A 12,257-nucleotide genomic window follows, 5' to 3' on the forward strand; every position below is an offset into this window, starting at 1 on the left:
ACTCAGAATGCCAAGTTATAACACAGATGGTTTATTTCCAGACATCCTATAATGATGAAATAGCATTTTCCCCCCTGATTTTTAAAATCTTCTTTAAAGCATAGACAACATATCACTTCTCAGCCTTTTGGCTAAAATTAAGTGTAAAGCATACACAATGTCTTGTTTTTATTAATATACTCTCACAATACACCTCCAAAGTCAGCAAATAATAAATGTTTATAGAAGTAAACAGATTTCATACAATCAGAAATTTACCATTTAACAAATAAGTTCAAGTCAATTACCTCTTTTCAAATTGGAATCTTTGCTTCCTGTCAGAAATATTACTATGGGCTATTTTTCATAAAAGTTGAAGTTTAAAGTTAAGTAAAATTTTAGGCAAGATGCTAGCTGGATATATGATCTTTCTCAAATTGAAAACAGATTTCACTATCCTTAAAATTGTAAACATATGTGAAATTAAGTAACTGATAGGAAAGGTGTTGGAGATACAAGAGTTAAACAAAACAAGGCAAATAAACACTATGCAGTTGTTTTTAAAAGGTAAAGGTAGCCCTAACCAGTTTGGCTCAGTGGATAGAGCATCAGCCTGCAGACTGAAGGGTCCCGGGTTTGATTCCGGTCAAGGGCATGTATCTTGGTTGCAGGCTTGGTCCCCAGCCCTGGTTAAGGCATGTGCAGGAGGCAACCAATCGATCTGTCTCTCAGACTGAAGTTTCTCTCTCTCTTTCTCTTCCCCTCCCTTCAACTCTCCCTAAAAATCAATGGAAAAATATCCTCAGGTGAGGATTAACAACAACAAAAAAAGGTTCAGGTATATGTTTTAACTAGAGGCCCAGTGCCTCCCTCCCTTCCCCCGGCTGGCCCTTACCCCTGGTCGAATTCCCAGTATAGGGGACAATTTGCATACTATGCTTTTATTATATAGGATATGGAAACTTGTTCAAGAAACATCTGGGTGAAAAGAGCAAGTTGCATAAGAGTATGTATGGTATGGTTCCATTTGTGCTTGTGTGCTTTTAAAGTTATGAACAAAATTATTTGCCTACAGAAAAATTTCTAAAGACTATTCAAGAATCCTACTCACATTCTATAAAAATACTAGAGGCCCAGTGCATCCATGCACCAGTGGGGTCCCTCAGCCTTGCCTGCGGTGATCAGCCAAAACAGGCAGTCCTATATACCCTGAGGGATGTATTAGTGCACAAAGCAGTATGTGGCTGGGGAAGAGCCCAAGCCCAGGCCGGGAGCTGCCCTGCTCCTGCTCATCGCAGCCCCACTGCACCTGCTGCCGGTACCACTCAGTAGGCTCGCTGCTGCTCCACTACAGCCTCCATGCACCTGTCCTAGGGCAATACTGGTGCATCCATGACTGAGAAGTGGCCACAGGCTCACGCCCAGTCAGTCTCGATGCCTGTCCCAATCCCAGTCCTGGTCCAGATGGGGGAGGAGCGCATGGGGAGAGGAGGGAGGGAGTGTCCAAGGGAGAGGCTCACGCCACCACAGCTGCGCTCGCCAGCCATGAGCCCTTCATCTGGCATCCACTGGTCAGCTGAGCAGCGCTCCCACTGTGGGAGCACACTGACCACCAGGGGGCAGCTCCTGCATTGAGTGTCTGGCCCCTGGTGGTCAGTGCACGTCATAGCTACTGATAGAACGGTCACTTAGGCTTTTATATCCTATACTAGTGGCCCGGTGCACAAAATTCGTGCAAATTAAAAGGGAATTAACTAGAGGAAGTATTTTAATATTGCTATTTACCCTTTCTCAATAATAGAAGTGTCAGAGATGAAAGAAAATTTTAAAAAAATGTATATGAAAATCTCCCTCCTGTCAGAGTCTGGGGCACACTGCGGGACCCAAAGTCGAGTCCCCAGCCACCCACACGCACCTCAAAATTGCGCAAGACCCAGACCCGGCTGGCCCCACGCCCATTAAGCCCCACCGGGTGGGTGGCACATCCTCAGGTACCCCATCAAGTTCCGCCAGGTGGGGGACATAGCCTCAGGTCCCCCGTCAAGCCCCGCCGGGTGGGGGGCACAACCTCAGGTGCCCCGGTCCCGCCGTGAGGGCACGAGGACCATTTGCACATTAGCTCTTTATTATATCCTATCTAACAAAGAGGGAATATGCTAATTGACCCTCATGCGATCGCAAAGATGGCTGCACCCACAGCCAATAAGGAGGGAATATGCTAATAGATTGCCCTGCCCTCAAAGATGGCAGCACCCACAGCCAATAAGGAGGGAATATGCTAATTGACTGCCCCACCCTCAAAGATGGCAGCACCCATAGCTAATAAGGAGGGAATATGCTAATTGACTGCCCCGCCCTCAAAGATGGCGGCACCCACAGCCACAAGATGACAGCGCCCAGTCCCCTCAGCCACGCCAGGGCACCTGTGCGGGTCCCCCAGTTCCCTCAGCTCCTCAGCCGCCCAGGGCCAGCCTGAGGCACAGGCAAGCCTCGGATGTTGGCTGCCTAGCCGCCCAGGGCCACCCGAGGCTCAGGTAACCAGGGCTGGCTGAGGTTTGCGCTGACGGCAGTGGCAGCAGCAGAGGTGTGATGGGGGCGTTGCCTTCCCCTGAATACTGGGTTGCCTCCCGCCCGAGGGCTCCTGGACTGTGAGAGGGGGCAGGCTGGGCTGAGGGACACCCCCTCCAGTGCATGAATTTTCATGCACCAGGCCTCTAGTAGGATAATAAAGAGCTAATATGCTAATTAGCCCGGACGGTAGAACAACTTTCAGGAATGACCTTCCAGAACAAGCAGTGGGTGGGGCCATAGGGGGTTGATGCGAGGGCCAAGGTAGCCAGGGGCGGGCTGTGAAGGCTGAGCCCCTTGCATGAATTTCATGCATCGGGCCTCTAGTATATAGATAATTAAGAAAGAAAGCCAAATCATTATCAATATTTCATGGTATGGAAACTGAAATGATTCTTTTTAAAAAAGTATTTTAAATGTAATATTAAAATCTTCATGTGCCTAAGTTGTTATCAAAGGAATTTGATAGATGCTGTAACAAAAACTCTTTCCTAAATGCTCTAACAGTGAACTTTAAATGGAAAAAATGTTCAATGACTAGAAAAACAAAAATATTTGCTTACATAGACAAAGGATTTTAAAAATTTCTAAATACTTAATGTTCATGTTACTTTAATTGACATATACATTAATAATTATTTGGAAAGCCCAGGCCAGCGTTGCTCAGTAGTTACAAATCAGTCTGTACAAGAGCATGTACCAGGGCTACAGGTTCAATCCCCAGCCCCAGTTGGGGTACATGCGGGAGGCAACCAATGGCTGTGTCTCTCCCACATCGATGTTCTCTCTCTCTTCCCCCACCCCCTCTCTTCCCTTCTCCCCTCCCTTCCACTCTCTCTAAAAATCAATGGAAAAAATATCGTTGGGTGAGGATTTAAAAAAATTAATTGGAGAAAATACAATATACAGATGAAGAATTATATACATGAAACCTGTATAATTTTATTAACCTATAAATTCAATTAAAATATTTTTAAAGAAAAAAAATGCCCAGCTGGTGTGGTTCATTGGTTGAACATCAACCTATGAACCAGGTAGTTGTGGTTCAATTCCTGGTTGGCAGTTCAACCCCCAGTAGGGGGCAATCAGGAGGCAGCCAATCAATGATTCTGTCTTATTGTTGTTTCTATCTTTTCCTCTCCCTTCCTCTCTGAAATCAATAAAAATATATATATATATCAACAGCTACTTAAATTAATTGGAAAAATAAATGATTCATATTAGCATTAGCCATTATTCCTATTAACTTTTTCTTTCATTAAATGTGTCCAACCATATGAGTAACCAAAATACTTTTCAATTTTTTTACAAATGACTAAAGTAACTTTGATAGAGTGTCACCGTAACCTGGTAGCTGCTTTCCCAATTCTCTTAACAGGCATATGGAACCTTAAGTGTTTGAATTTGAAACCGAAACAAGAGGAATAGCATCCCCCAACAATTCCGCCCAGAATGGCTTTTTAGATAACTAGAATAGTTTTAGATATATAAACTCCTTATTTAGATCAGAGCACATATGGTTTTCTCTTATGTTCAAAGGGTCAAAATGTTATCTACTGTCATATTACATTTCTATGTTAATATTAAAAAATGTTTTCTTATCTAAGGACAGTGGACCAAACGGCATGTAGATACTAGTCCTGGCTCTGCCCCTTATTAGCTGAAAATTGTTGACAAATCACTGAATGTCTCTGACCCTAAGTTTCCCTACTTATAAAATGAACGGGCTTCACTAGATTACCTTTAAGGTCCTTTTCCAAGTCTTACTTGCTTTATGACAATGAAAACTATCAAATAAGAGACACTTTTATTTGCTGGTTCTTAATTACTATACGACAGCAAAGAATGTTACGGAAGAGATAGTTAATTTTCATATACATTTTAAAATTATGTACGCCCTCTACTGGAGATTATTAAAAGAGAACCATACTACAAGGAGGGGGCAAAAGTAGGCTTACAGTTGTTCGTATGGAAAAATACAATAAATAATAATACAAGAATAAACTCTCTGCTTTGTGTACTCATAACTGTAAACCTACTTTGCCCACCCCTGAATTTCTTTTAAGGTTTCTACCCAGAAACCTTTTTCTGCAGGGCTGAACTTTTTATTTGACATAAAATATTTATTTCAGATTATACTATCTTTTCGTATTGTTATGTGGAGAACTAAAGACGCATCCTTTCATTTAAACACAATTTTATGGCCCAACCGGCGTGGCTCAGTGTTAGGTGTCAACTTATAAAACAGGAAGTCATGGTTCAATTTCCATTCAGGGCACATGCCCGGGTTGTGGGCTTGATCGTGCAGGAGGCAGCCAATTGATGCTTTCTCATCATCGATGTTTCTATCTCTCTCTCCCTCTCCCTTCCTCTCTGAAATCAATAAAAATAAATATTTGAAAAATAAACACAATTTTATGCTCTTTGAAAAATTCTGAAATATAGCCGTAGTCAGATTTATAGTAGTAAAATTTCCTTAGTCCATGTCGGAATTTTTTTGAGCTACTAATTTAAAGATGCTTACCTTTGGCAGCATGGGAGTATCCCTTTTCTTCTTTTTTTCTGAATTAGGGTCATCTAATAAGTCTGGCTCAAAAGTATAAAGTTCAGTAAGCTCATTCATGGTAAAATGACGCTCGACCTGCTGCTGATCAACAACTCTAAAGGACAATGACTGCTTAGTTACTTGCCGATCATAAATCTTATCTTCCATGGTTCCCTTTGTAAAAAGAAGGAACAATATATAAATAAGTAAATTATGTAAACACAAAACTTAAGTGGAAATATAGTTATTGGTTAATATGAAACGGCAAAACTTCATAGCAATATCTGCCATAAAGCAAGTTTTATTAGCAGTGCTACTTAATTCATGAGAGATTTGATTCTTATGGTTTCCTTTGACAAAAATCATTCTCTACTATCTTATTAATATGATTCATATGTTGCTTTATATATTTCTGAAGTTGGCAGAAGTAGGAGAGCAGTCAGATACCAAGGTAAACAGAAATAAATGAGTACATAAAATAAGAATTTAGGGGGTATTGAAGTAAGATTGCAAGAGGGCAGCTTAATAACTTTTCAATGGACTATAATAAGCTCTCAGTAATCACTATAAAATGACTTCATATTAAGTCTTACTTTCTGTAATTTCAGGACAGAAAATTAATATAGCTAAAATGTCATCTCTATTATATATTTAGCATTTAAACTAGGACAAAAAGGAGTTCTTAATTTAAATAATAGGAGGGAGTTTACAATGTATTTACCAATTATACCATGTACTAAAGATCATCAAATAAGCAAGGAACTACCAATAAAAACCAGTCTCAGTTTGAGAAACCCAGATTTTTAGGCAGGTGGAAAGGGTAGCATCTGCTCCCAAAGCAGATGCATCAGTTAAAAGAGCAACTTGATTCTATAAACCTGTATTACTCTGAACTGCACCTACCTCTTTGATTTTACTATTTTTCTTCAAATTCAGTATCTGTTTTTAATACCTTAGTTTTTATTTAAAGGTAATTACTATTATATAGTCTTTGTTATTATCATAAGTTAAATTTGTCTTCTTACTTATCCATATTCCTCAAATTAAGAGACTCTGGTGGCCACTAAAAACAATGATCATTTGACCTTTGTTTCTTTAAGCAATTTAGATTTAGTTATTGGGTTTTCTATGTATGCTAAGTAAAAGAACTATAAATGTTTAACTTTCCTGAACTAGCCAGAAAATGCTATGGCGAGAGATGTGCGGGGTGACTGGATGAAAGAAGGTGAAGGGATTAGCCAAAGAACATATATGCATAGCCCAAGGACACAACAACAGTGTGGTGAAGCCCCCTCCCCCAGGGGGAGGAGGGTGAAGCCTGGGGGGTGGGTGAAGGAAAAAGGGGGGTGGGGGAGACAGGGGATATCTGTAATTATGTTAAAAAATTTTTAAAAAGCTAAATATGCTTACCCATGCAAATCTATCTCAGTCTGAGAAAGTTGACATTATAGATATGGAAGAATGGCAAAACAGAAAATCATGACAGGCCAAAACTGACTGCTGCTGCTTTATGTATAGGAATGATGTTTTCAACTTTGTTTGCCTCTCTAATACATATATGTTCTGCATTCCAAAATATTGTTTCACCCAACATTACAATAAGAAAAAAAAGAATAAGAATATAAATTATGAACTTACCTGAGCTAAGAACCTATATACATATACAGGTTTAGTTTGCCCAAAGCGATAAACTCTGAATATACTCTGGATATCATATGATGGATTCCAAGAAGCATCAAATATAATCACTCGATTAGCAGCTACCAGGTTAATGCCAAGAGATCCTGCTTTGGTGGAAATAATAAACAATCGTCCTCTGAAAATGAAAATACAGAATGAATGCTTTAGTAATGAGTGTTTCACAGAAATTTTAATTATGCTATGGCTTTTTAATCCTAAGGCAGTTTTCTGAACAATCAAGAGTTCAGAGAATTCATTTCTCACTTACTGAATTAAACAAGATATGTCTAAAGAATTAAATTGAAGCTTTATATGCCCAGGAAGAATCTTAATGCTGGAAAATAAAATAGTCTGAATTAGGAATAAAGATAAATATGGGGAGAACCAAGATGGCGGCATAGGTTAACGCCGGAGTTTGCTGCTTTGAACAACTACTTCAAAAGTGAAACTAAAAGACGGAACGGACATCACGCAGAACCACAGGAACGCTGGCTGAGTGGAAGTCCTACAACTAGGAGGAAAGAGAAACGCATACAGACACTCAGAGGAGGCGCAGTGCTGAAGTCAAATTCTGAGGTGCGGAGTGCGTGGAGCGGGCTGGCGGCGGAGGGCGCGGTTGGCGTTTTCAATCGGGAGGGAGTCGCAGACTCTGAGCTCCAGATACAGGCGAGTCTTTAGGGACCCAGACTCAAACGGGAGAAGCGGGACTGTCTGGCTTCGGTCAGAGCGAGTGCAGCTTTCTCTCCCAGCTTTGCAGCGGGTGCTGGAACTCAGAGAGGCAGAGCCCCTGGGGACAGGACTGAGAGCCGCCATAACTGCTCTCTCCGGCCCACGCTGTTAATCCTGTTCGACCCACCCTGCCCAAGCCCTGCACAGAGGCATTTGCCGGATAACCTCAGGCAAAGGCTAGATTAGCACCTCCCTAGAGGACAGAAGTTCTCTCACTGCTGACACAGCTGATTCTCATAGCCACTTGGCCTGGAGGTCAAACCCTCCCTAGTATTAGCTACAACAATCAAGGTTTAACTATAAGACTGCGAACAAAGACCACTAGGGGGTGCACCAAGGAAGCATAACAAAATGCGGAAACAAAGAAACAGGACAAAATTGTCAATGGAAGATATAGAGTTCAGAACCACACTTTTAAGGTCTCTCAAGAACTGTTTAGAAGCCGCCGATAAACTTAATGAGATCTACAAAAAAACTAATGAGACCCTCGATGTTATATTGGGGAACCAACTAGAAATTAAGCATACACGGACTGAAATAACGAATATTATAAAGACTCCTGACAGCAGACCAGAGGAGCGCAAGAATCAAGTCAATGATTTGAAATGCGAGGAAGCAAAAAACATCCAACCGGAAAAGCAAAATGAAAAAAGAATCCAAAAATGCGAGGATAGTGTAAGGAGCCTCTGGGACAGCTTCAAGCGTACCAACATCAGAATTATAGGGGTGCCAGAAGATGAGAGAGAGCAAGATATTGAAAACCTATTTGAAGAAATAATGACAAAAAACTTCCCCCACCTGGTGAAAGAAATGGACTTACAGGTCCAAGAAGCGCGGAGAACCCCAAACAAAAGGAATCCAAAGAGGACCACACCAAGACACATCATAATTAAAATGCCAAGAGCAAAAGATAAAGAGAGAATCTTAAAAACAGCAAGAGAAAGAAACTCAGTTACCTACAAGGGAATACCCATACGACTGTCAGCTGATTTCTCAACAGAAACTTTGCAGGCCAGAAGGGAGTGGCAAGAAATATTCAAAGTGATGAATACCAAGAACCTACAACCAAGATTACTTTATCCAGCAAAGCTATCATTCAGAATTGAAGGTCAGATAAAGAGCTTCACAGATAAGGAAAAGCTAAAGGAGTTCATCACCACCAAACCAGGACTATATGAAATGCTGAAAGGTATCCTTTAAGAAGAGGAAAAGGAAGAAAAAGGTAAAGATACAAATTATGAACAACAAATATGCATCTATCAACAAGTGAATCTAAGAATCAAGTGAATAAATAATCTGATGAACAGAATGAACTGGTGATTATAATAGAATCAGGGACATAGAAAGGGAATGGACTGACTATTCTTGGGGGGGAAAGGGGTGTGGGAGATGCGGGAAGAGACTGGACAAAAATCATGCACCTATGGATGAGGACAGTGGGTGGGGAGTGAGGGCGGAGGGTGGGGCGGGAACTGGGAGGAGGGGAGATATGGGGGGGAAAAAAGAGGAACAAATGTAATAATCTGAACAATAAAGATTTAATTAAAAAAAACAAATAAAATAAATATAACTTAAGGAAAAAAAAAGATAAATATGGAAATCACATGTTAATAATGTATTCAAGGTATTTGCAGATTTCTGAGTAAATGTAGAAAATTTAAGTATAACTCAACAGTCCATATTATGTTCAGTACTCCTATTAGCATTAAATACATCTAAATGAAGGAAATTGCCCCATGAATTGAGTGTATTAGGGGTACCTTATATGAAATTACAATACAGCATAATGAAGGTAGGGAAATTAGATAGATGCAAGATACCAAGGAAGCTAAAACAGGACCAAGAAGACAGAAAGCTCCAAGAATTCGTTCAAGGGAAAAAAAAAAAAGAAACTGTTAGATTACCTGCTGTGTCAGAACACAAGAATTTATATTTCTGTAGGAGAATTTGGGAATGAGTGATAGGTTCATAGAAACTGAGGAAGTGGTAAAAATAAACTATTCAACAAAAATAAACAGGTATACAAAAAAGGAAAAGTAATCACAATATTTCAAATAGCTTCAGTGTGAATATTTACATACAATAAACGAAACACTCCAAATTGATTTAGGTAAATACTATGAAAAATATATACTAAGAAAATAATTGAGGAAAAATGTGCGTGTGCATGTGGGTAAATTCCCACAAGAGATTGTAGAAAGGACATATGTAAGTAAATACCAGAAGAATTGCCAAGAGTCGATATTGGTTATCTGCAAGGAATAGAAATCATGGGTAGAAAAGGGTTGCTCAAGGAACTATGTGCACTCCTTCAAATTTCTTGGTAAACATTATGCTTGGTAGCTGCATAAGATTCTATTGGATGACTACATAATTTGTTTACTATTGGCAATTTAGAGTGAGAAAACCCCTGGAATATAATAAACGTTCAACAATCTCCATAAAATGCCTTTATACACCAAGTCTTATAAGACCATAAAGTTGAAAACAAAAAATATCTATAATACAGAGGACTAAATTATATTTTGGCTCTTCAATGGTTTAAATTTCCATTAAAAATCTGCAACATTATGGTACATGATAAAAACAGGATATAGAGCCTTACATATAACAGAAACTCATTAAAAACAAAACATAAAGCCTGACCAGCATGGCTCAGTGATTGAGCATCTACCTATGAACCAGGAGGTCACAGTTCAATTCCCGGTCAGGGCACATGCCCGGGTATCGGCTCAATCTCCAGTAGGGGGTATGTAGGAGGCAGCCAATCAGTGATTCTCTCTCATCATTGATATTTCCATCTCTCTCTCCCTCTCTATTCCTCTCTAAAACCAATAAAAATATATTAAAAAACAAAACAAAGACAAAACATACATACAATATTAACAGTGGTTATCCCTGGTCACTAGGATTACGATATTTATTTTCTTTATGCTTCTGTAATAATACACACTCATTACTGAGAACAAACTGTGTTTTCTTTAATTAATGGACATATATAAGGTTTAAGGGCAAATGCTGCCCTCAAATTACTCCACTTATTTACATCTATTCCACACCAGCAAAAGGATCAAGCATATAGAAAAGTACAAACTATGTAGGTTAAACACACACGTGTGCACACACACAAACAACAACAACAACAACAAAATAAAAAACACACACAAGAAAGGAAACTTTGTAGAAAACTTCAAAGCTCTTTGGTATGAATCCACTAATGAAGAGTTGCACGGGTTTAATAAGAATGCTTATCACACTGTTATGCAACCCAAATACTAAGCTAGACTGGGAATACAAAAGATGAAAAAATATCTGGTCAGTGCACTTCAGAAGATCACCAACTACAAGACACCAGACATATAAACAATTGTAATGCAGTCTAATTTACAACATTAGATGTATTTATTTATATTTTATTTTAAAAGCATACAAGTAGAATTACAGTTTATCCCCATTTACAAAAATTAATTCAAAGTAGATCAAAGACCTAAATATAAGACCGGAAACAGTAAGTTACATAGAAGAAAGCATAGGTACCAAACTTATGGACTTTGGTCATACAAAACATTTTATGAACTTGACCGCAAAGGCAAGGGAAGTAAAGGCAAAAATAAATAAATGGGGCAATACCAAACTAAAAGGCTGCTGCACAGCAACAGAAACGGACAACCAAACAAGGAGGCAGCCAACCAGATGGGATTTACAAACAGTAGCTCTGGTAAAGGTTTAATTTCCAAAATACATAAAGACAAGCAATAACAAGTGTTAGAGAGGTAGAAAAAAGGAAGCCCTCATTCATTGCTAATGGGAATATAGACTGGTGTAACCACTATGGAAAGCAGTCTAGAGATTCCTCAAAAAATTGAGAATAGAGCTACCACATGACTCAACAATTCCTCTCCTGGGTATATACCCCCAAACCTCATGTATTCACAAAGATATATGCACCCCTATGTTCACTGCAGCATTATTCATGGTGGCCAAGACATGGAAATAGCCAGTGTCCTGCAACAGAGGACTAGATAAAGAAGATGTGGTACATATACACAATGGAATACTACTCAGCCATAAGACAGGATGAAATAGCGCCATGTGCAACAACATGGATGGACCTTTGAAAACATTTTGCTAAGTGAAATAAGTCAGAATAAGAAGCATATTATTTCACTCATATGTGGGATATAACACTGAAACTCATGAACACAAACAGCAGTGTGGTGGCTGCCAGAGGGAAACAGGTGGGGGAAGTAGGGGGTCCTAATATAAAGAGAAGATTTGACTTTGGATGGTGGGCATATGGTGCAATATACAGATCTTGTAACAGAAACCCACACCTGAAACCTGTATATTCATGTTGACCAATGTCGGCCCAATGAATTTTTTAAAAAAGTCAAAGTATACAAGTGGGAAGCAAAATTGCTTAATTTTGCCTCCAAAAGGAAAAAAAAAAAGCAAAAAGAACCACAGACAAGTGACTGAACTGTTATTAAGAATTATTTTACAACTACTTAACCTTCAATATTATTCAGGCTGGGATATGTAAGTCTACACTGAGATAAATTAACCAGGATATTTTTAGATTAAAAAAATACTAAACATCAGTATTAAAGTATACATGGAAAAAAGTATACACTAAAAAAAAAAAACAATGAAAATATGAACCATTGTTTGAATAGTGCTGCTTTATAGGTCTACTAGAGGCCCGGTGCACAAAAATTTGTGCACTCAGGGGTCCCTCAGCCGGGATTGTGCCCTC

At 39.3% G+C, this 12,257-nt stretch overlaps 1 protein-coding gene across 10 annotated transcripts in view; it reads right to left on the minus strand.

The window, feature by feature from the left end:
• Positions 1–12,257, minus strand: part of ATRX (ATRX chromatin remodeler) — a 284,022-nt gene that overhangs the window by 30,750 nt on the left and 241,015 nt on the right. For all 10 annotated transcript variants that reach the window (XM_059679370.1, XM_059679369.1, XM_059679366.1 and 7 more), the window contains 2 exons: positions 6,731–6,908; positions 5,072–5,266 (listed from right to left, as the gene is read on the minus strand). In XM_059679370.1, the coding sequence (XP_059535353.1) occupies positions 5,072–5,266; positions 6,731–6,908 (373 nt within the window). The remainder of the gene's footprint in view (positions 1–5,071; positions 5,267–6,730; positions 6,909–12,257) is intronic.

The sequence above is a fragment of the Myotis daubentonii genome, chromosome X (genome assembly GCF_963259705.1).
Source record: "Myotis daubentonii chromosome X, mMyoDau2.1, whole genome shotgun sequence".
NCBI classification, from domain to species: Eukaryota; Metazoa; Chordata; class Mammalia; order Chiroptera; family Vespertilionidae; genus Myotis; species Myotis daubentonii.